This window comes from Polyodon spathula, chromosome 30 (assembly GCF_017654505.1).
Source record: "Polyodon spathula isolate WHYD16114869_AA chromosome 30, ASM1765450v1, whole genome shotgun sequence".
Taxonomy (NCBI): Eukaryota; Metazoa; Chordata; class Actinopteri; order Acipenseriformes; family Polyodontidae; genus Polyodon; species Polyodon spathula.
Window position 1 is genome coordinate 2,363,772 of NC_054563.1, and position 25,000 is coordinate 2,388,771.

General features: G+C 44.3%; 2 protein-coding genes across 4 annotated transcripts in view; one reads left to right on the forward strand and one right to left on the reverse strand.

The window, feature by feature from the left end:
• Positions 1–6: 6 nt before the first annotated feature.
• Positions 7–21,032, reverse strand: LOC121302770 (choline-phosphate cytidylyltransferase B-like). 3 transcript variants are annotated; one of them, XM_041232958.1, is made up of 8 exons: positions 20,741–21,032; positions 12,723–12,822; positions 11,214–11,330; positions 9,222–9,373; positions 8,141–8,219; positions 7,413–7,555; positions 5,892–5,981; positions 7–4,707 (listed from the first exon to the last, which is right to left on the reverse strand). In XM_041232958.1, the coding sequence occupies exons 1-8, from the start codon at positions 20,810–20,812 to the stop codon at positions 4,396–4,398; spliced, it is 1,065 nt and encodes a 354-aa protein (XP_041088892.1). In that variant the 5' UTR covers positions 20,813–21,032; the 3' UTR covers positions 7–4,395. The 3 variants fall into 3 exon arrangements, with proteins under 3 accessions (XP_041088892.1, XP_041088890.1, XP_041088891.1); XM_041232956.1 differs by having other exon boundaries at positions 5,793–5,981; positions 20,741–21,025; XM_041232957.1 differs by lacking the exon at positions 20,741–21,032 and adding an exon at positions 15,279–17,569 and having other exon boundaries at positions 5,793–5,981.
• A 1,857-nt stretch (positions 21,033–22,889) lies between these two features.
• Positions 22,890–25,000, forward strand: part of LOC121302579 (DNA polymerase alpha catalytic subunit-like) — a 4,466-nt gene continuing 2,355 nt past the window's right edge. Inside the window, exons 1-4 of the mRNA XM_041232581.1 lie at positions 22,890–23,117; positions 24,246–24,370; positions 24,620–24,716; positions 24,915–24,995. Coding sequence (XP_041088515.1) covers positions 23,069–23,117; positions 24,246–24,370; positions 24,620–24,716; positions 24,915–24,995 — 352 coding nt within the window. The 5' untranslated portion in view covers positions 22,890–23,068. The remainder of the gene's footprint in view (positions 23,118–24,245; positions 24,371–24,619; positions 24,717–24,914; positions 24,996–25,000) is intronic.

Consider the following 25,000-nt stretch of genomic DNA (forward strand, 5'->3'; position numbering starts at 1 on the left):
TGCCGCCCTTCTTGCAGCTCAGGGGAGCACTTCTTTTCCTGTGACAGGCTGCTGGCTGAGGGTGCGTACATTGCCCACTGAGTGACAGACAGGCAGGAGATGAAGATGGAGGTTGAAGTTGATATGCCCCATAGGCGAACAGGATTTATTTACATAGTGTGAACACAGACAACCACTCACGTGAAATACAAAGGAGGCAAGAGAGAGCAGGCAGCAAACAGAAAAGCTGTACAAATACCCACTCTGTTCGAAATTCCCAGGGGAAACTAGATGAGGTAGAGAAACTCATTGTTTGCTTTGAATTGAGTGATGCTTGTATGCGATCATGTGTTTTTACTCTCTCACTTCACGCCACAGGGAAACAGGATTTATTTACATAGTGTGAACACAAACAACCACTCATGTGATGCTACCAGCAATGGTAGTGCATTGAGGACATAAAGGGGATAAAACACTCTACGAAAGGTGCTGTGAAAACGGCGTGCACTACTCCATAATGCATAGAGGGCCTGCCTGCACATCTGTACTTCACGGGGATCTGCCACCCCCAAACTCATCTTTACTGGCATAGACGCAAGTCCGACTCCAGCGACACACCCAGCCGTCGCGGTTTTGGCTTCTCCTTTTGGCTCGGATCCCGGTTCACCGTTAGCAAGGTATTTCGGTCACTATGTCCAGGTCGCGTGGACGTTCTTCAGATCTTCAGCCCCTTTGGCTTTTCAGGTGAATAAACTGAACCTTTTTATACCTGCCGTCCCGCTAGAACGCACCTATCTGCTGATTCGATTCCACAGCTGGCAACTGCACACAGCAGGCAGGCTCTCCCAGGAGCGTCTGGTACTTCATTCATTAATTACAACAATTCTAATAAACACACGCTATTTACAGTAATCATTTACACAAAAAAAACCCTCTTCATGTGCAGGGCTCCTGCAGCACCCCAGATAGTATGTGGGAGTATTCTAGTCCAATCGCTTGTATGTCAGTTTAACTAAACTCAAATATTTGGTAAAACTATTAACATACAGTGGGCTGTATTTATCATGGTGAAATACAAAGGAGGCAAGAGAGAGCAGGCAGCAAACAGTAAAGCTACACAAATACCCACTCTGTGCTCGAAATTCCCAGGGGAAACTAGATGAGGTAGAGAAACTCATTGTTTGCTTTGAATTAAGTGATGCTTGTATGCAATCATGTGTTTTTCCTTTAAAACAATACACCCTGTTTGGTGTGACAAGAGAACCAAGTTACTCTCTCACTTCACAAAGAGCACTGTTACGCCCCACCCCATACCCAGTGAGGGGACGCAGCCTCTCTGTACATGAGCAGGCATGCTGAATTCTCCTCCTGTATGAATGTCCAATGGCAAATACATAACTGGTGCTCCTGAGTTGTTGCTTGCTTGTTTACTGTTGTCATTCAGAATCACTGATTTGTAATGCAAATAATAGATTGGTATGTATTTTAGCATTAAACAAGATTTTACATGCACTACTGCTCTTGCTGTAAATGTCATTTTCCACATGAAAACCAGGCGTTAATTTAAAAAAAAAAAAAAAGGCTTTAAATAATAAGAACGGCAGATGATTCTAGCAAGGCTGCTTCTAGAATGTGTAACCTCAGGAAGGGTTCCTGCTGTCATCGTTCATGAGGGATTCGTGTCGGTAACGGTGTCATTTCGGATGTTTTTTTTTTTCTTTTGCTTTTTTTGATTTGACCAGATTGTATTATTCATTTTATAAAGACATTTCCTTGTAATAAACTAAAGGTGGGTTTAGAATACTGTTTCACAACTAACCGGTTGGTTTTTGTACAGTCTTTTGTTCCACTGATGGTTTTTTTTTCAGCTTGTTTAATTAATGCAAAGGAATCTTTTGATTGAGTAGGTAATGAAAAAAAAAATCACCTGTACAGGAAATATGGATTCTGAAGGGAGCGTCCCGTTGGCTCTGGCGCTCCCGTGGGTTAGGGAGGCAAAAACGTCGGGGGCTGCTTCTTCTCATCGGTCTACAGTGAACATTGCTGGCCCAGTAGGGCCAAAGGAGGACACCTGCAGGGCTGGCCTTTGTCCACCAGAGGGCGGTAGCTTGCTGACATGCACTGTAGGGTTCCTGGGTGAAAAAGGAAGCTGGTGGGATCGGAGGACGCCCACTGAACCTTCGGGTCCCCTGTGCTGTGTGGAATTGCTTTAGAGAGTGGAAAAGTGATTAGGAATTCCTAATTGTGAGGTTTATTTGTTTGGGGTGGTGTACTTTAAAGCACATTGCTTGGTATTTGTAAGATAATTGTGGTATATACAGTATTCAGTATTTACAACGCACACCTATAAAGCTATAAAGGTTTTGAATTGCCTGCTTTTTACCCCAGTACCCTTTTATAGCCTAAGCATCATTGCACCCAGTTTGTACGTGTGTATGCAATTTTAATCTGTATTGTCTGGTAATGAACAATTCCTCAAGTCTCAAAGGATGTAGAAGTGCTGCACTGGAAAACTATTCCAGCTTTAAAGCTAATATTTAGTCCCTGGTTGAAACAAAAACCTGGACTGTTGGGGGTACTTGAGGACCTGGGTTGAGTAAGCGCAGGTTCACGATGCTGAACACAGCAGACTGGTCTCGATAGAGGTGTTCAAGCAAGCACTGGTCCTGTGAGTATCAATATGCATGTGTTTGTAAACACTATCACTATTTTACTGCATCGTCCGCAGAGCTTACTTTCAGCATTTAAACACTGAACACACACACACGAGCGCGCACGCACGCACCTCAACTACGGTAAGCATACAAAACACAAGACCCAGTTATGTTGCTCTTTCCAGGTTTTATTTTCGCTTCAGTAAAGGAATTTTTTTCTTGTTTGCCTCTTCTGAGGCTAACAATAAGAAGTTGAATAATCATCCTGGTTTAAATTTAATATATCCAGGATGCAGTTTACAGTTGAAAAAATCATGACCCAAAAAAAAAAAAAAAAAAAAAAAAAAAAACACCCCACCGGATACCATCTAAGCAGGAGTGCTGGATGAATGAGGGCTGCTATCAAAATACATTTCAGAAGTGTCATTTTGTACATTTTTTTTTTTTTTTTTTGCTTGCATAATTTCATTTGTAAAAAATAAAATAAAAAAAAAACAAAATACAAATTAATCAAAACAAACCCGTACTTCACGAACACTCCTGACACTGGCTGAGTGTGCTGAAGCACATCACGTGTCCTGCTCCAATATGAGAACAATCTACATGACGCTTGGGACTGACTGAATTTGAATTCATATATTTTGCATTGGCATGACTTTGGTCCTAACTCGTAAAGGCAGCTATTACACTTGATCTGAATATTGTCCCTTGCATGTTTTATTGAAGGTTGTGTTGGAGAACATAATCCTATGTCTAAAATAAGGTTTAATAACAAAGGGAATCTGGGCAGTACACAGGAAGCTTGATGCATGAAGGCAGTGGTTGGAGTTATCATAAAGTACATTCAGTGCAACCAGGGATGACAATACAACTCCTATTGCATAGCAGTTTCACCCAGTCCAGGTTTTAATACAATCTTGATTAGCCCCAGTGTATAGGTAACGATCCCAGGTGTGTCGTCTTAAACTCGTAGCAAAACCAGGACTGAATCAAATTGCTATGCAACAGGAGCCATCCCTGGGTTCGATGTTCAGAACATCTGACACCAGCAGTTTTTTTTTTATAGGTTTTATAACTACTAGGTACTGTTTGTTACATTCTTTACATCATTATGAAATAACATTAGACTTGGTCTTAGTTCCCAGCAATGATTTTGCAGGGGCTAAAAAAAAAAAAAAAAAAAAAAAAAATCATATCCTGGAACATGCTACCATGCCTAGAGATATGTAGCTAGTAACACTGCACAATAAATCAGCCACAGATAAGAAAATAATTTGATCAAGTTGCTGGAGTATATTGACATTAATAAGTATATACACTAATGCCCCCTTCTGGACATGTAGCGTATTATCGCTCTGTGTATTTGATGACAATTATATCCTCTTTTTATCTTGCATTTAAAATAACAGTTAGATTGAGGGGGTGTCCTAAAGGTTTACCGAAGAATAAAAACATTAATGAAACTGCATCTTTGTGAGCCAATAATGGGCAAACAGAGTAGAAATAGATATTTCTACAAACGCTCTTTAATGATTTTAAATTATGCTTTTCAATCTTTCCCAGGTTCATAATTGATGATGATAATAATAATATTAACAATAATAATAATAACAGTAATCACCACAAAGTGCATTAAGTAGGAAGAGGTGAGGGTTGGGTACGATACAGTATATCCAGTTCCTGAATATAATCAAGATTGGGAATATTTGCGCACCTAACCACTCTGTTGAATGCGCCACACCCACGTTTCTTTAAAGCACACTTAAGAGACTTGCATCCGAAGGCTGCTGGTTTGAGATGGAGCTCTGATGAGGGATGCTGTCGGTCCTGAGGTTCTCTCCAGCGCTGGCGGCTCCTCTCCCCCCTTCTCATCCCCCTCCCCCTCGCTCATGCTGCTGACGGAGGCTGAGGCTGCCTTGGGGGAGGAGGGCGGGGAGGTCTTGTTGAACAGCCAGCGGGAGGTGGGGGAAGGGGAGCGCTCTCGCGTGGGGCTTCGCGTGGGGCTGCCTGTGGGGCTCTGCCTCGGGGAGAGGGCCTGCAGCATCCGGCCGCTTCTTTCTTGAAACACCTGCTTCTGTAATTAAAAATGAGTAAATGAAATACAGTGAAGTAACAAGGCAGGGGCCGGGGCGCAAGTAAGCAAGCGTCTTAACACAATGCAAAAGAGCTGGGCTTGTCTGCATTCACGGTTTTAGAGCTTTTCAAATATTTCTCATCTCACTGATGGGACAGAATCCATAACGGCAGTGCATCACACAACACTGCCCATGACGTAGGTGAAGGGAAAGGTGTGCCAATACAAAGTCTTTCAGCAAGTGGGCTGTGTCTACCCCAGGGCTTAATTTCCCATTGTTTTCAATAGGGATCTTAAGTTCTGTTTAATTTCTTTAAACCTTATTGGGAATTTTTGTACCCAATCAAAAAAAGCCATCCTGAAAAGCCCCCTCCATTACAGTGCTGTTCATTTTTATGACGCACGAAAACATTCATATGCATGAGACTGCAGGTGTTCATAATACATATTGAATAAATAAATGCAATTATAAACATTTAAACTCTAATATATTAACATCCCTATTGTTTAGGGATTGCCCCCTAGACTTCAACTAGCATGGGGCCAAAACATCTGGATTCACAGACTGTAGTGCAGAAATGGATGCAGTGGGATTTGTTCACACATCACAGGTTGGGAAACCCTGCTCTCACTAGTTCATTTACTGTCTAAATTAATTTGATCCTTCTGGGAAGACTTCTAATTTTTATCAGTTCAATTCTACTGTGACTGGCTATACAGACATGCAAAATGCAACTCCTTGCCAGAGTTAATACTATGCATCCCAACGGACAAATAAATGAACAGGATTGCAGACTGCATGCAAAGTCTGTGCCTTTTTGCCCTTATCAGCTGCTATTTAACAGATGCCGCTGGTCCTGGAAGGAAAGCCATACAATGCAATTTGTATATACCTTGGGGGGGGGGGGGGGGGGGGGGGGGGGGGTCGAAAGTTACTTCTTCACAAAAGCATCTTGTTTACTTTCAGTTTGGCTCTAGTCCTGAAAAGAGCCAGTTTGTTCAGTGGTGCGCTCCTGTCTATATTGTGACACAATATCTGAAGACCCAGCCTGCAGTCCACAAGCCAGGCTCCTGCTCATACTGACCCAAGTCCCGTCAGGACCAAACAGCTCCAGAAAGTTGCCGATGAACTCCCTGGACTTCTCCTCCCACTTCTGAATCAGGTCATGGCTTTTCTCCTCTACCTTATAAACAAAGTGTTTGGATTTCTCCTCCACGTTCTTCACTTTTTCCTTCATTTTGTCCACCTGGTTCTGTAAGCGATACTTCTTTTCCTGAGGGAAGATGAAGGAAGCCGCTTTGGTTTAGACAGTCATGCTGCTATTTCCTGTTACAATTCAGTCCTGCTTACATTTGTGGATCTGAAATGATCGAAGCTGAAATCTACAAAAGAGCAAGACCACAGTGGTCTCCTAAAATCAGGTTCTTTTTTTTTTTCTTAAAAAATTATTTTGAATTGGGATCCTAGCTGAAAACTGAGGCAAAGAAAAACTGCGCTGCAGTGAGAGTGAATATTTAATACACCTCAAGGCCAGTCTGTCTCTTAGCACATCAAATACCACATTCCCAACATAAAATGCGCTGTTCTCCCCAGAAAAGGCAAACACGGAATCTGAATTAAGCAGGTACACTGCTGTAACATTTAAAAAATGTTTTCTAATATAATTGCTACTTGCTTTGCATTATAAAGGGTAATATGTGAATAATACATTCATATATTAATATAATTCATCTGATTTCTACTATGTGCTTGGATTATACACACTGTGTTTTTAGCTTTTGTGAATGACACATACTTGCTACAAAACCCAATAAAAAAATTAAGTTTCCATCCTTTTGTGCAGACCCCAGTTTCAGAAGCACTTTCCTAAAGCATCTAGCATGACATGACTGCCTCTGGCCTCAGTTCTAACAGGAAGAGGTATTTAGTGAATGGATGATGTGCTGAGCTGTAAGCATTTTTGCTCTCCTGAAGCCAGGCTCCAGGTCTACTCATTGATGAAGAGGTATTTAATGAATGGATGATGTGCTGAGCTGTAAGCATGTTTGCTCTCGTGAAGCCAGGCTCCAGGTCTACTCATTGATGAAGAGGTATTTAATGAATGGATGATGTGCTGAGCTGTAAGCATGTTTGCTCTCGTGAAGCCAGGCTCCAGGTCTACTCATTGATGAAGAGGTATTTAATGAATGGATGATGTGCTGAGCTGTAAGCATGTTTGCTCTCGTGAAGCCAGGCTGCTCTAAGCATGTTTGTGAAGCCAGGCTCCAGGTCTACTCATTGATGAAGAGGTATTTAATGAATGGATGATGTGCTGAGCTCTAAGCATGTTTGCTCTTGTGAAGCCAGGCTCCAGGTCTACTCATTGATGAAGAGGTATTTAATGAATGGGTGATGTGCTGAGCTGTAAGCATGTTTGCTCTCGTGAAGCCAGGCTCCAGGTCTACTCATTGATGAAGAGGTATTTAGTGAATGGATGATGTGCTGAGCTGTAAGCATGTTTGCTCTCGTGAAGCCAGGCTCCAGGTCTACTCATTGATGAAGAGGTATTTAATGAATGGGTGATGTGCTGAGCTGTAAGCATGTTTGCTCTCGTGAAGCCAGGCTCCAGGTCTACTCATTGATTAAGAGGTATTTAATGAATGGGTGATGTGCTGAGCTGTATCAGGTATTTGGGCTTGTGAAGCCAGGCTCCAGGTCTACTCACATTGATGAAGCTCACATTGAGCTCCTTGGCGGTGTAGCCCCTCTGCAGGTTGCGACGGGCGTACACATCGTAATCGCGCACAATCCTTGTGATGATGTCAGAGGTGGAGATGCCTTCCGTTCGCTGTGTTGGCGCAAACATGCCTGATCGAGAGAAATCAAACAAGATCCATAAGTTATGTACGGTATGTGATGGCTCCTCTTGACTTTTTACCTTCTTATCAAACGTCCAGTAAGCCTAAGCTTGCGCTAAACTAATCACAAATATATGTGTCCATTACAAGATGGTAACAAAAGAACCACTTGTCCATTACTGTATATCCCAGAATAAAACTGCCATTCTTAGGGGGCTCCAGAGTGGCGGATCCAGTAAAGGCACTCCGCGTGGAGTGCAGGATGTGCCCTGTAACCTGGATAGCTTAGTAATTGAAATGTAACATTTCATTCAAATTTCAAGATAATGTCCTGCTAGCTTTAGAAGACATCTACCTGTGGAGTAATGACTGATTGACTGAGGTGACCCAAAAGGTTTTTTTCCCATTAGTGGTTCAAAGGTATTCAGTAAATCCCACAATGTTTGTAGCACGTGACAGATTAAAGAGTCAGTTCACTTGGACTAACAGCTGCTTTGAGGAAAGACCCCTGCCGTTCCTCTACTGATTTGCATCACAGTAACCAGCACAGCAAGGAGGCAGCCCTTGATGAAAAGACACAAAACCCTGCTTTCACCTGCTTCCTTGATGTGCCTGTAGACATCTTCCGAGCCGGCAGAAGAGTACGGAATGTCATCGTGAGCAACAAAATCAATCTGCAAACAGACAGTCATCAATTAGAGCCACACCCACCCTCGTCTTGTGATCAAGGGAACGCGTGGAGCTCATTCTTTCATTATGCCAGTAGTTACATCATCGTTATCTCTCACAAAACTTGAACAATGAAATTTCTTGCTGGGGCAAAATGTGAATATTCAACAAACACTGCTTGAAATGTATTTAGTGGCAAAAATGAACGACCATGTTAGCCTTCGTTCATGGAGCTCAGGGGTGACCAACTCTTATCCTGGAGAGCCACAGGGTCTTCTGGTTTTCCTTCCACCTTTCTCAATGACTTAATTAAAAAATGTCCAGGTCTTTACCCATTGATGATTTAAAGATACCCCGAAAACCTGCAGGATTGTGGCTCTCCGGGCCTAGGGCTGGTCACCCCTGATTATAGCAGAATTAATAAATGACTCTATCAAGCAAAGGAAACCAATGCATCAACGAGGTCTGAAATAAATAACGCCCATTCTATTGGCTCGGAAGATGTGTTTGTTCTCTTAAGCTTTTGGAGTGAAACCAACTGAAAGGAAATGCGTATTTCGAAAAAAGTGTATTTCACATGGGACTTTACTTTTAAGTGCTGTATAATTAAGCTGAGTTCAATTCCCTGATTTAAAGAATGATGAATTTGCCAAGAGTTAATGGATGTGACTGACAATACTGTTCATGATGCTACTGCAGCTGTCAGTGAGTCGGGAGCTTTTAAATGGTAAATGGCGTTTTGAGAATTAAATTATCAAATACTCTTTTCCTGGTTATACGATGCATTTACCATAGTATAACATGGCTTGCCATTTCTTTATATGCTTTCTGGGCTTCACAATGCCTATCTAAGCGTTTACCATGCTTTCACTGTGCTTCATTACGCTGGCTATGCTTTTACTATGGGCAGTGTTTATAAGAGATGCAAAGCTGTTGTAGGCTTTTGTTACAGATGCCTTGGCGTGCAGATGACAGTGGATGTGACTGAAGCAGCGGGTGCAGTTCACCTTGTGTTTCTCTAAGAACTCTGGGGTGAGGGTCCAGGGAGCATCCCTCACGACCTCGTCCACGTAGCGGCAGTGCCGCAGGGCCTCGTAGCGCTCCTCCTCCGTCATCACTGTAAAGCCCTTGTACTTGTGGGTCAGCTCGTCACTGCACACTGCACACACACAGAGAGAGAGAGATAGAGAGGAGCGGCGTTACCGACAAACACAAGCACCACACAGAGAGAGAGAGAGAGAGAGAGAGGAGCGGCGTTACTGACAACACAAGCACCACACAGAGAGAGATAGAGAGAGGAGCAGTGTTACTGACAAACACAAGCACCACACAGTGAGAGAGAGAAAGAGAGAGAGGAGCGGCGTTACTGACAAACACAAGCACTACACAGAGAGAGAGAGATAGAGAGGAGCGGTAGCGTTACTGACAACACAAGCACCACACAGAGAAAGAGAGAGAGAGAGAGAGAGAGGAGCGGCGTTACCGAAAAACACAAGCACCACAGAGAGAGAGAGAGAGAGAGAGAGAGAGAGAGAGAGAGAGAGAGAGAGAGAGCTCTCTCATCGCTCTGCGTTACCTCCTCGCACCAATGACTGTTTGTGTTCGTGAGTGGAGGCGGCTCTCTCTCTCACTCTCTCCACTCCTAGACAATCCTAACACAAGCACCACACAGAGAGAGAGAGAGAGAGAGAGAGAGAGAGAGAGAGAGAGAGAGAGAGAGAGAGAGAGGAGCGGCGTTACTGACAAACACAAGCACCACACAGAGAGAGAGAGAGAGAGAGAGAGAGAGAGAGAGAGAGAGAGAGAGAGAGAGAGAGAGAGAGAGAGAGAGAGAGACTGACAAACACAAGCACCACACAGAGAGAGAGAGAGAGAGAGAGAGAGAGAGAGAGAGAGAGAGAGAGGAGCGGCGTTACTGACAAACACAAGCACCACACAGTGAGAGAGAGAGAGAGAGAGAGAGGAGCAGCGTTACTGACAAACACAAGCACCACACAGAGAGACCCGCTCTACCCACAGCTGTAAAGCGCTCGGCACTAGAGCTACATTTAGAAATTAGAATAGAAACTTCATAAGTTCAACGACAAACACTAAGACTCAGACTTTTTATAAGCCATTTAAGACATTTGAGTGTTGCGACATGCTATATAAACTTCAATTCTGTGTTGTGTAATCTACCCTGTCGTATTCCCCCTTGCTTGCGGATGCAAGAAGAGTCCCTCTTCATCATGTTGCTGGTGACAGAGGACTTAGAATGACCCAGATAATGGACTGAGGAGATAGTACTATGATATATAACCCAGTGGGGTCTATGTTATCTGTACAGTGGCGAATCACAAAACTGTCTCGCTACAGCCTAACTGTCTCCATCTGTACTGTCTATGGACGGTAATAAAGGGTTTAATATATAAATCACCCAGGCTGGTGGACTAGTATCAGAATTAAAGACTGATCTGCCCCTGTTTAGAACTTCAGATCATTACAGAAAATCCAAGCGTCTCAGACAAATGCCAGATGGCATGAATAACTGATCACACCGTGTAACAATTTTTTTTTTTTTGTTGTTCCTGGGTGGTAAGTGTTATTTCCTAATTGCTTATGCCTCAAAAGTATAGAAAATGGCTATTATTCCCCACAAACTTTGCTTTTGTGACCAGGACAGTGATATTTCAAAATATCACTATTTCCAATGGGAAAACGGGCAAATGTGTGTCTTTTCGTTCACATAAAGTCAGAAAAAAACAACATATGAATCCAAATTAACATGTATTTATACTAAAGCAATACAAAAATGACTACAAAAGATTTATTGGATTAGTGGATTCAGAGGCAGAGCTGAAGCCTGCAGTGCGCCTGGGCTCAGATTTACTATGAAGAACAGAGTGGATTCAGAGGCAGCGCTGAAGCCTGCAGTGCGCCTGGGCTCAGATTTACTATGAAGAACAGAGTGGATTCAGAGGCAGTGCTGAAGCCTGCAGTGCGCCTGGGCTCAGATTTACCTCCTACTATCAAGTAGCCATTGGGGAAGAGGTTCTTGGCCTGCATGAGCGCCCTGGCATGGCCCGAGTGGAAAAGGTCGAATATCCCGTCAGCGTACACCCTCACTGGCCGGTCCACTGCAACACAAGAGAGAGGCCAGCGCTCAGGGCTCCCATCAGCTCAGTACAGTACAGGTCAGGTCTGATATTCATGGAGGGTTACCAGATTTCCAGAGTGAAAAACTGGGACTTTATTTATTTTTTTATTCACTGATGTCGTAGCAACTCTGAAAATAACTGTATATAATAAAAATCATTAACAAACTAAACATTGGGTGTATTTATTGCAGATCATAACAACTCATTATTTTCTTTCTATTGTCACCTTATCAAAATATGTTAAATGTACAAAAAAACAGATTAGAGAAAAGAGATCAACTATTCTCATTTAAACATGTGACATACACCTAATCAGAATTCCAGGCATTAAACAAATAATCCATAAGACTGTTCATTTTATTTCTGAATGGCGATAACACAGCCTAATGCATTGCTTTGCTGTTAACCTGCTGAGCACATTGATACAGTTTTGTACTTTGAAAAATGTAAATACAACAGCAAAAATGATTGAACAATTTTACTGTTTCCAACCGGGACAAAAATCTACGGCTGAAATCTTGGACAATCCCAGTTTTCCCGGGATGCCTGGTAACCCTGTATTCATGTGACTGCTAAGGGCGATTGCTGGGTTCTACAAGGTTAGACAGGGCCCATATTGTCTTATCTTTGGGGACAATGAAATTAATATTAAACATTCATTCAAAATATATTGCAGAGTAATTTGAAAAGAGTCCTCCCTTCTCCTTGTGTACAATGATACAATGCGGAGCAGGACTTGCCGTGGGGTCGCCACCTGTGAGTTACAAAAAACCACCACCTCCGAATGAAAGGGGGTGTTAAAGGATCTCTTTAAAAATCCTCTAATCATCAAATAGGAACCACTCATCATATTACTACTATAGTATTGGCAACCAGTTCATATTATTGGCATTTAGTGTCCTGGGAAGGCATATTGTATTCCCGGGACACTGTCCTCAAAGCCGGGACTATCCAGGGAAAACAGAGACAGCTGGTAACCCTACTGAGCAGAGCTACATGCTTATCTGGAATGAGGCAATCGACAAATGAGCTCAGCTGAGCTGAAAACTAGCTAAATAAACGAAAGCACCTCAATATGGAAGACATCAAAAAGATTAAAATGCTGATTGATGCTCTTTCCTCTTTCACTGGTTTAAAGACATGACAGACGGCAGCAACAAAGAGCTGCTAGAATACAGCAGCCCCGTTTCGTTTGTTAGAAAATCTGCAGCAGAAGCACATGAACCCATACCAGGAATCCAACACCTAACGTTGTGTCTTTGTTTAAGCAATGGTAACAATCAGTGGTGAACAGCTCACAATGGCAGAGTGCTGAAGATGATACAGACCCTCCCCCCTGCAGGGCCCAATAGCAGAGCAGGCAGGACTAACCTGGAGTCCCGCGGCGGGCCTGTGCAATGGTTAATCTCTCATGAGGGGCTCGGCACTGACAGCTCCCCTCTTCTGCAAATGCAGCCGGCTCTGTCAGTGTCTGAAAGAGGACAGACAGGAATCAACGTATAGGGTAAGCATGTCATGTCAAGCTTGTCGTCTTGCATTAGACGTCATAGACTTGCCTTTGAGGCGCGTTATCAGTATCCAGTGCAATGCCTTTTTGAGTTCTGTAAAGATGAGTCTTGACCTGTGGAATGCAGGCATGCACAACATTCTGTAAGGAAGCCTGACACACGCTTTGCTCTGATTTCCTGGTCGCTGGAATCATGCGACTCATAGGAGTTATAGTGATTGCTTGTTGCTAGCAGAGGCTCCAACACTCCCAGTCAGTCCCGTCAGTCCAGCAACCAGGGAATCAGAAACAAAGCATGGGACAAGCTAAAAACAGTTTCACTGGAAAACATTTTCAAGAAAATAACCAAGAAATCAAGAAAAGTACAGCGAATATAAATCTACAGCATTTACTAGCTTTTAGTTGCTCAGAAGTAAGGAAGTGACATTTCTTATTCAGAAAACGTCATGCAGCTGTATACTGACGGAAAGCCTCCACCCAAACTCTGTGTATTGGATTTTAATAATCCGTTCAGCCAATCAGAGGTTGGCTTCCATTGCGTCAACCAATCAGGATACAATATAATGCAAAGAGGCATATATTAGGTAGAAGCCATCATATTCATCCAACAACAGCAAATCCCATTAGTGCTCCTACATCACTAGTAAATAAACAGGTAGACAGGATACAAAGATATAGGCAGACAAGGAACTGGACCTGTTTCTGCACCCAGGGTGTAGGTGCTGACTCGGGGGTGCTGTGTCCGCGCGCTGCATTCAGAGCACTTAAACATCACACAAAAGGATGATCTAAGTGAGGCCGGCTCTTATGGAACTGTGGTTTCCATGCATGAATAATTAAAAAGAAAGCAGCTTTTTTTTATGTGTGCTTCTATAAATATGGAGCTTGATGGTAGTTTGTAGTGTATCCTCTGTCTGTACGTTTCTGGTATGATGCTTACATGTCCAGTGTATCTCTCCCCTACACACTGATTCAATGCTGAGTGGGTACTGCATTACAGTACTGCCCAGTGTGCTGCTCATTAGGAACCCTTTGTTATAACTGTATATACAGCACGTTTTAGAAAATGTTTTAATGGCACTTTACAACAATACTTTAGTGCAAATTCAAAGGTTTCTCATACATGCCTTTGACTGAGGCGCATGTAGTATGGCACTGTACTGCCACAGCCTGTTACAGCACATTTATAGATGTATGTTTGAGTGTTTATACCAGAAGTCCGCCATGCCCTGATCACAGGTGCTGTAACTTAGACACGCAATCGTGAACATTTCAAAACAGCTTCATGTGCAAAGAAAATAATTGAGGCTTGATTGACGATATGCAAATACCATGTTAAAGCTTTAATACACTGTAGAGAAACTGTAAAGCTTCTGTTTCCATGACCACACATGCAGTGACAATGGTCTGCTAGGCCATAACCATGCCGTTAGTGAAGAGCTTATTGCCTTACCAATTTTATAACATCACAGTTGATATGTATGCAGTCTCGCTGCCACTGTCACCAGGACTCTGAGCACATATTATATTGATCCACCACTGTTTCTAAACATGTGGTTGCAATCGCATTGTGAGTTCCATGAGATCTGACTCTTCCTTTAAATCCCTTGGAACCAATCAAGAGCCACGATTCACAAACATTCCGAACCATTTTTGTTGCCATGTGAATTCTATGACAGGGTAAAATGGTTAGAAACAAACCAAACACAGCAAGAAAGAGTGAATACAGACAATGTATATATGTTCTACCCTAATTTCAAACAAAGACCAGGCCCTACCCTAACAATATATTGACCCATTCATCACTACGCAGCTCTTCATCTCTGTATCACTCGTGTCTCCCCCCCTGCCCCCGGGACTCACTGGCCCTGTTAATGACATCCCTGAATACAATAACAATATAGAGGTGTAAGAGAAAACCCTATAGAGAGACCCAGCAGACAATGCTTACTTTGTGCCACACTCAGACAATTGCCACCTGGGATCACATACCAGCTGTTCGAGTTCTGATCTACCTAGCGTACTGGTTTGGGGATTTGAGAGCAGCTGCTGGACCTGTGTGCTGGAAGCAGCAGAGAGCCAGGCATGTGCGCATTCACAACATATTGCCGAACAAGCAGATCATTCTTCATTTCAGTGCCGAATGTGGCATTTAATTCTGCATGCAATCAGTTTCTGGTTAACAAAGCACCTTTCTTTGTGACTAAATGCAGCACAACAGTTCAATACATTCAGGGTTTTTTTCCATTCATTAAAAGCAGCAGCTTCCTTGTAGAGGGGTTGCATTGAGGGCATCATTGCTCCTCCCAAAGACAGGAGCAGCAGTAGCAGCAGCAGCAGACTCAGCAGCAGGGCTAGGTGAGAAAGAAAACAGAGAAAGAAAAGGAAGGAAACAACCGAGAAAGAAACGGCTCACTCACCGTCCGGGGATGAGGGCACGTATGCTCGATTTCCTCCATGGTTCCTGAAGGAGGAGGCACACCAGAGAGGGCTTGCAGGGAGCCTGACTGTGACTCAGCATCAGTGTTAAGCACTAACAAGGCCAGCCCTAGCAGCTGTCAAGCCTGCCTGCTCTATTGTGCTGCTCGCTGCCAAGGCAGTCTGCGGCTCTTCCGTCTCTAGCGATGCGCTCTCTCTGTTATCCTGCTTCCCTCCCTCTCCTCTCTCTCTACACTGGAGGAAGCGCAGGTCCTCTGCACTGTACAATAATACAAGCTAGCGAGGCACAGCCTTGAACTGTCACCATAACAACAAGGCAGCACCTAGGAGGAAGACGGGAGGGGGAGGGGAGCACACCACTGTACTGTCATTTACATGGGATGTACTGGTTGGCTGGTGTAATCGGAGCACCATTCAGAGAGGAGCTGGGGATGTGCTGCGTTCCACTGGGCATGCAAACAGGAGAAAACAGCTTCCTCGACACAACTGAGCCCTGCTTCACAGATACAGATGCTGTAGGTGACTTTCATGTGTTTTCATTAATAATTAAACTGTACACCCAGTTGCATTTGCCCGTGCTGTCCCTGGGCCGTATTAAGTCAAGCGTCCATTTCTTTTCTTCTAGATTAATTAATGGATCTGGTTTTTGATCTTGCAAGTGCAGTTTAATTGAAATGACTGCTGTTTGAGGAACAGTCTCAGAAGGGAGGACTCCACTGCAGATTTCCATCCAGTGATATAAGAGGAATGATCAGGTATCCCTCCAGAACCATTTAAACACCTTACAGGCTCCAATCAGAGCCGCTCGGGATGCCCCTGGTCCCTCTACACCCTGCTGACAGTGTTATGAGCGTGTTTCTATTTTTCAAATGGCCACTCGCAAATTATTTTCTCAGTGCAATATTTAATATAAAAATGTCAAACCTTCATTGGTTTTATTAAGGCCATTTCTAATGCTTCCATGCATTAATACACAGGCTGTTTTGTTTTTTTTCCAGTGCTGATGTGCGTTTCACTGCAAGCCCTCAAATGAATTCCCTGCCTTCCAATAACTAATTATTCCACTCAGCTACAGTACTTAAAGGCTTTATTCTGTATGGTAGTTTGCATTGTGCCTGTTTGGAGCCTGCTAGACTGGCCTTGTCTGTCCTTCAGAGGGCAGACACAGATTATATAAGCTCCAAACTGCATTCTAATTTGCTATTGCTGCCCTCATTCTCTGTGTAATGAAAAAGACTGCTCTTTTTTCAGAGGGAGTGTGTTCCTTTATGCAAGTTATTAAAAGGTCTTTGAAAACATCTTCCATATTACTGTCAATAGGGTGTAAAGCTACTAGCGGCCAGCAGTATGTGAACATTCCTCTACATTACACATTCTCTTAGAGAAATCTGGAGAAAAGTCTGCTCTCCAGAGTGTAACCTGGAGGACTCTGAGGCTGGACGTGGTTTGAAAAATGTGCTTGACCTCTGTGCCCGTTTATATCAGTCAGACTAAGATTACACTGACCTCTCCCCATTACCAGCAGTGCTCAGTCACCGGAGATCACAACACAGGCCAATGGGTCTACACACTGAACCAGTCTGTCGCTCTTTCATTACCTGCCTGCCCTCCTGGTGACTGCACTCTCTGGAAATCGCAAGCACATACAGGGCACTCCCACTCCTGCACTGTAAGAGATGCTGGGAGTCATAACCTGGGCGCACTAAGCAGGGCTCAGGATTCAGATCTGACGTGGTTTAGAAAAAACCCGATAATCTGCTTAGCTGTCGTATCAAGCTCTAACCGTATATTTGGGGTTGACCACCTTTCTGGAAATGCTGGCTATTGCAGTATGCCTCTTGTAAGTAAGACGATCTTGAAGCATTTGAGGTGTGTGCAATCACTGTTACCTTCCAGAGGATGTCTTTTACCTTTGATTCTTGCTGACAGGGTTTTTTTTTTACTGAGCCATCTGGTGGTCAAATATTGTAACTGCACTTCTGTATTGGAGTAGTAGCTGCAGCAGGAGGCAGGGGGCGGGCTGTTCAGTTCACATTCGAGTGACAGGTGGCCAGAAAGCTTCGAGGGAGGAAGCTTCTGTGCCTGCATCTAAAACTACCATGGGTAATGTAAACAAACTGGTAAGCCAACACTGGTTTCTTATAAAGTGCACAGAGGGCTGAGCGATCTAAGACTAGTGCATACAGCAAGCAAGGCATCGCATTTGTAAAACCGAATCTGACTGTGGGACTGCTGTGTGAGAAACCCCAAAATCAAAAGAACACACAGTAGTGGCATTTTTTAGTCTGTCTCCGCAGAGGTATGTCTTGTGCCATGCACTGTGGAGGAAGGGGAAGTGGGACAGCACGTGCAGGACCCCGATTCTGTGTATGATGACACAAGCCCAGACAAGGCTGCTGATCTGTGTCTAGGGTGCCCAGTTCTGTGGCAGTAATGACCTGGGACTCTGCAAGCACTCAGTTGAAATTTATTATTCAATTGTGCAATCTGTCTTGGCAGGCTCTAGCGTCAAGCTGGAACAATCACACATCAAAGAAGAGCTGCTAGATAATCATATATACATAAAATAATGAGCTACAGCAAGTGGGGAGATAATACACACGTGCCGTAACTTCACAGAACAGCACAGCAAACTACAGGGCAAAATAAATCAAGGACTTCAGTCCTAATATGTGTAATAATAATAATAATAATAATAATAATAATAAATAATAATAATAATAATAATAATAATAATCATTTACTGCTTTTCAATTTCTCAAGAGTCACTTGGATATATTTGACACATGATTTTGTCCTGAAGGGGGTATTGGGAAATGAAGTGGTTTGTCTGATCAGCTGTGTACAGTGACTAAGTGAAGGTCCATGGATTGCAGCATGTGGCAGTGTACCTGGTTCCACACTGATGTGCTGTCTTTACACTTTCAACCTGGATTGCAATCAAGCCTACAAAACACAGTAGAAAAGGCACAAGCTGCAGTTTCAGGGCAAAGGCTGCAAACAGGTTTTTTTTCTTGTTTTGCTCATTCTTAATCATTTCACTGGGAGGCTGTACTGGCCTCATCAGGTGAGGACGTGGCCTGATGCAAACAATCATTACATAATAACAAAGTCGTGGCAGGTTCATGATGTGTGCTCCAGATAGACTGTTCTCATGAGTTCGCATTCAGAATCACAAAACAGACACAAAAATGTGGCTCCCTCTATCTACACTGCTGCAGTGTGAGCTCTCTCTATCTACACCGCTGCAGTGTGAGCTCTCTCTATCTACACCGCTGCAGTGTGAGCTCTCTCTCTATCTACACCGCTGCAGTGTGAGCTCTCTCAGTGTGAGCTCTCTCTCTATCTACACCGCCTGCAGTGTGAGCTCTCTCTCTATCTACACCGCTGCAGTGTGAGCTCTCTCTCTATCTACACCGCTGCAGTGTGAGCTCTCTCTCTATCTACACCGCTGCAGTGTGAGCTCTCTCTCTATCTACACCGCTGCAGTGTGAGCTCTCTCTCTATCTACACCGCTGCAGTGTGAGCTCTCTCTCTATCTACACCGCTGCAGTGTGAGCTCTCTCTCTATCTACACCGCTGCAGTGTGAGCTCTCTCTCTATCTACACCGCTGCAGTGTGAGCTCTCTCTCTATCTACACCGCTGCAGTGTGAGCTCTCTCTCTATCTACACCGCTGCAGTGTGAGCTCTCTCTCTATCTACACCGCTGCAGTGTGAGCTCTCTCTCTATCTACACCGCTGCAGTGTGAGCTCTCTCTCTATCTACACCGCTGCAGTGTGAGCTCTCTCTCTATCTACACCGCTGCAGTGTGAGCTCTCTCTCTATCTACACCGCTGCAGTGTGAGCTCTCTCTCTATCTACACCGCTGCAGTGTGAGCTCTCTCTCTATCTACACCGCTGCAGTGTGAGCTCTCTCTCTATCTACACCGCTGCAGTGTGAGCTCTCTCTCTATCTACACCGCTGCAGTGTGAGCTCTCTCTCTATCTACACCGCTGCAGTGTGAGCTCTCTCTCTATCTACACCGCTGCAGTGTGAGCTCTCTCTCTATCTACACCGCTGCAGTGTGAGCTCTCTCTCTATCTACACCGCTGCAGTGTGAGCTCTCTCTCTATCTACACCGCTGCAGTGTGAGCTCTCTCTCTATCTACACCGCTGCAGTGTGAGCTCTCTCTCTATCTACACCGCTGCAGTGTGAGCTCTCTCTCTATCTACACCGCTGCAGTGTGAGCTCTCTCTCTATCTACACCGCTGCAGTGTGAGCTCTCTCTCTATCTACACTGCCGCAGTGTGAGCTCTCTCTCTATCTACACCGCTGCAGTGTGAGCTCTCTCTCTATCTACACCGCTGCAGTGTGAGCTCTCTCTCTATCTACACCGCTGCAGTGTGAGCTCTCTCTCTATCTACACCGCTGCAGTGTGAGCTCTCTCTATCTACACCGCCGCAGTGTGAGCTCTCTCTCTATCTACACCGCCGCAGTGTGAGCTCTCTCTCTATCTACACTGCCGCAGTGTGAGCTCTCTCTCTATCTACACCGCTGCAGTGTGAGCTCTCTCTATCTACACTGCTGCAGTGTGAGCTCTCTCTCTATCTACACCGCTGCAGTGTGAGCTCTCTCTCTATCTACACCGCTGCAGTGTGAGCTCTCTCTCTATCTACACCGCTGCAGTGTGAGCTCTCTCTCTATCTACACCGCTGCAGTGTGAGCTCTCTCTCTATCTACACCGCTGCAGTGTGAGCTCTCTCTCTATCTACACCGCTGCAGTGTGAGCTCTCTCTCTATCTACACCGCTGCAGTGTGAGCTCTCTCTCTATCTACACTGCTGCAGTGTGAGCTCTCTCTATCTACACTGCTGCAGCGTGAGCTCTCTCTGTCTACACTGCTTTTGCAAAGTGTTTAAGACGCATGGTTGCGGTCTCATGTTTGTAAAGTCATGGTTTTAATTGCTTCAGTGTCTCACCAGGGACCCCCACCGTCTTAAAATCTTTAAATATGTTTTCCTACATTTTTTGCAGCTTTTTTGTTTTTGTTTTCCTCTAAAGAAAGTTCCCTTTTTCCTTATTTTTTTTCCCTCCAGGTAACACCTCCGGTTTCTAGTGATGACGGGAGTCTCGTGCAGGTTCCTTGCGCAGCTTTTCAAATGAAATCGTACGAAACTTTGTTTTGCAGGACGATGTGTTGTTCTCTTTACAACAGTCCCAGCCTTTAGCACCTTCTGCTTGCGCTCATAAAATTTTGTTGTCCATTTGTTAATTGAGACCACCAGCAGCTGATATGAACTATGAGCATTTAAACAAACATGAAATACATGAGATACAACCAGTTCTGCAAAGAAGTAATACATGATTTTGATCACTATTTCCAAAGCACACAAGTAAGATTGGTATATTTGCTCACATATTTACAGGCGCTTCCTCAAAACCCATTCTCAACTGTCGTTACCTTACAGAATCCTCTGCTGTCACGGAGAACGAGTCCATTGCTTCTACGCTCTCTGCGCTTTCTGCCGACCATCTCAGCAGCTGCAGCGGGGTAGCTGTGATTCCTACAGGCTCCGCTCTCTGCCTGGGAACAGCGACTATATCTCTCTGACCGCGCAGCTTCCAGTGACCCCGCTGACGAGAGTAAACTGGGCAAAGTACATGCCAACTTGTGCACAGGCTCTTTGACCTACGACAAGGGAGTAGACAGGCCGCTCCTATTTACTCTCAAAGATAAGCTTTGCAGAAAAGACCACCTCCCCCCCCACCCTGATCGATCCAGGGAGTCGGTATTGCAATGCGACCCCGTGACACCGGCATCTTTCAATTAGAATTGAGCTCTTTTGCCGGCTTGAGGGCAGCGATGTGGAGGCAAGCACAGACTGGCAAGCAGGGATAAGCTAAAAACAACCGAAACAAACGGCTACTGTTCAGACAGAAGAACACAAGTCTTCTTAAAGGTGTAGCTACGGTCTTGTAATGTACAGGGTAATTGATGTGGTAAACGTACTTTCTAATCGCCCTGTATTTTCCTTTGTTTAGTCTGTCCCACTTTCACTCTCTCGTTTATCCAGAGCATAGTTATCGACACCACGGTTTACTGTCGTATGTAAATGTAGGCTCCCCTAGCTCTATTTTTTTTTCCTTAGAAAAACCGTTGCAAAGTTTGCACTGCAATTGATGGTTATTAAAAATAAGTATCTTTGTATAGGACGTTCGTTGTATTCGTTGAGAGAATGGGAAAATATGCTAAAATATTAAATATGCTAAAATACGGAGGATGGAAATCCTGCTAGAGCTGTTTAAAGTTATACGCGTATTTAATGTTTTATTCTGAACATTACCTCAGTGCATTTCCTTAAATACCTATTTTAAAAATGTTAATGGCTTTTATACTGGTGTGATGATAATCGTGGTACTGTATTTTTTAAGGTTATTCTACCGTTTGAATTAAATACCGTGACATCATTACTTCCAATAGGTGCAGGGAGAGGACCATGAAAGAGAGGGCTGCTCTGTGTGCTGTACCTTCATGGGCTTATAGGTGGCGCAGTGCGCATGGCTCTGAAGCTTAATGGAACAATGAGAACACTAGTAAGGCGCACTTGAATTTTTTTGCATTGCTATCTTTATGCTGTTCGGCTGCGTTTCGATGCACTACTAACGTGTACAGTCTACTTGACACCGTCTCAACAATTACAATTGATTTACTGAGGCTGTGTGGTCCAGGGGTTAAAGAAAATGGCCTGTAACCAGGAGGTCCCCGGCTCACTCACTGACTCGCTGTGTGAACCCGAGTCACTTAACCTCCTTGTGCTCTGTCTTTCGGGTGAAACGTTGTTGTAAGTGACTCCGCAGCTGATGTATCGTTCACACACCCTAGTCTCTGTAAATCGCCTTGGATAAATACGTCTGCTAAATAAACAAACAATAAATAATACTGTAGTTGGCTCATTGCAGCTGCTTCAGTTTCCTGATATGCAATGTGGGGTTAACTGAAACAGATGACTAACAAGCAAAGCTCTCTAAGAGATTAACGTACAGTTTATTATTAACGTACAGAGATTGTAACTAGTAATACACCTGATATTAATGTATTTATTTATAGGCTTATTGTAAAGACTGCTGCTTTGCACGTTCATTTCAGTAAGGTTAATACAAGTCAAACCTTTGAAAGATAAGCCAGGTAGCTACCGGTGTTTTTATGGTTGAGCGTTTTCAAATATATGTATGAAAAAGCTACTGTATTACAAACAATTCTTCAGACCTAAATACACACGGTGAATCGGTTAGTTGTGTCTGCCTTATTAAAGAGGCTGTCTTCTGGTGAATGGTTTTTTTATTTATTCTAGGAGCTGTGTTGTTAATTTTACCACATGTGACGGAAGCTTAACTTTATCTCCAGTTCCCTGGTAAAACGAGACTTGAAAAATGCATGATAGAAAATAAAAAGACAAAGACAGAAAATGGAACAAAAGAGAATTAGGTTCTTCTGCCATAGAACAAATCTGTCTTCATCGAACATGACCAGTCGGTCAATCTGCATTACTGCGGCACTAAGCTAGGGGGCGTGCTTTAGCAACACCGCACGCAAGAGAACCTCAGAGCGCGCACTTCCGAGGACGGGTCACAGAGAGCGGGGATCTCATTGGTCGGCGGGTGCGGTGACGCCGTTTTCCTATCGAGGAGGATTTGGCGCCAGTTGATTGTTTTGAGAGGAGAGCGCAGCGGGGTGAAGGAGTGAGAGCATTTTCATAGAAACAGACACACAGCGAGGCGGTTAGCAGCAATGGCTCCTGTTTCCAACCCGGATAAAGACATCGACAAGCAAGACCACGGTGGGTAGTCCGCGCGTGTGAAGGCTTATTTAAATTAGGGATCGTGTATGCCCGCTTTGCAAGGGGACGCTATATGTCAGAGAGCTATCTCAACAGTAGCTTGCAAGTCTGCTTGTCTTAATCCATGTTACAGGCAGTGCAGAGACAATATGTCAGTAGCTCATACCTCTAAAGGATTTAGTTCCATGATGTAAAATTCGACTGGAAGTGTTGTCATGTAACACACAGGCAGACAGGACGCAGTGCTGACGTGCAGTAGCTCATATTTAATGCGACAGGTTGATCTTACATCAAGCTGGCAAATGCAAAGGCCTGTGTTATTTTAAACTAGCTGAGGGTACACTAAATGCCATGCACAATGGGCAGTTCGGTTAGTTTGACAAGTAAACCGCTTCCTAACAAACACGTTGAGAGTCACGTGCACTGATTGCTGTGCATGGATTACATAGTCAAGGAGGGCGAATGTGGTTGTCATTTGTTTTGTATTGGTACAGCGTGTACATTTTTTTAAACGTTAAATATTTAGTAAAACATATCATTTTAAAGGAAGGTGACAAATGACTTGTTGTACTATATATGCAAAAGCAATGTGACCTTATAGTACAGGCTTGCCGTCTTGTCAGTTGTATGCTTAAGACTAGAGACGTGACTCAAGTGCTGATCATGATCCCTCAGAACATAACTTATGTGCGGTTCATTTGTGTTAAAAGACGTACTGTGTGTGTTTTGATTCAGGTTTTCATTCATCTGTTTTACATGGATTGGAAGCTTTTGTATCTGGACTGTGTGTTATTCCTTTGCACCTGCCTGCATGGTGTAGATTCAGTGCTAATGTTTTACCTGTCTGCATGGTTAGGATGCAATGCTAAGAGGTCACCTGTTTGCATGTATAGCGGGCAGTGTTGTGTGATGCTCTGCCATTGCCGAGTCTGTCCCCTGTCGGCGAGATGAGATGAGGTTAAAAGCTCTAAAACCACTAATGTAGAAGGGCCAGGACTCTTTTGATTTGTGGTTAAAAATCTTGATTGGGGTGCAGGGGGTCGCCAGTTTGCGCCCAGCCTCCGCCCGGCTGCTACACATGGTTAGGGAGCAATGCTAAGGGGTCTAACAGCCTCCTGCTTGTTTCAGATGCCGGAGACTCTTGTGGCCTGGCATCGACTCGCTCCAGGCGAGAGAAGAGGGAGAAGACGGGGCGCAAGTCAGCCCTGGACCGTCTGAAGAAAGCCAAGGCTGGAGAAAAAGTGAAATACGAGGTGAGCTGCAGAGGGGTCCTGTTGCACTCGGATCGACAGCGTGGGAATGCCTGTAGCGTCTTCATTTCTTACTTTACCCCATGCTACAGCCAGTGCTAGGCATTGCTTTGATTTATCAAATGGGCTGCTGGGAACAGCAATGCTTCATTCACAACTTTGAGCAAGAACAATGTAACAGAGTGTGTGCACATGTTAACCACGGCTGAGCCCAGGTGTGGTGCAGAGTGCTGCTAACCTCTCTCTGCGCAGGTGGAGGAGATCTCCAGTGTGTACGAGGAGGTGGATGAGGAGCAGTACTCGCGGATGGTGCGTGACCGGCAGGATGATGACTGGATCATTGACGATGGTGAGTGTGTGGGTCGCCCCGGCAGACTGGGATGAGAAGTGGCTGATTGGGAACAGCAGCAGCAGGGTTTCGTGCACAGTTTCAGAATCTGTCAGTCTGTGCTTCCGCACCACGTGTTGGTGCCAAGGATTATATTAAACATGTAGACAGCACTTTATATCATCGTGCCCGAGCGTAATGGTGATTTCTGTTGTGCAGATGGAACTGGCTATGTGGAAGATGGCAGGGAGATCTTTGATGACGATCTTGCTGAGGATGCCCTGGACAGAGGACCTAAAGGTACT

Coding starts and splice junctions, on each gene's coding strand:
- LOC121302770 (XM_041232956.1), bottom strand. CDS start 20,812: ATGGTCGGCAGAAAGCGCAGAGAGCGTAGAAGCAATGGACTCGTTCTC. Junction 12,823..20,740: donor ACAGCAGAGGATTCTGTAAG/GTAACGACAGTT, acceptor GTCCTCTTTCAG/ACACTGACAGAGCCGGCTGC. Junction 4,708..5,792: donor TTGGTCCTGACGGGACTTGG/GTCAGTATGAGC, acceptor TTTTAATTACAG/AAGCAGGTGTTTCAAGAAAG.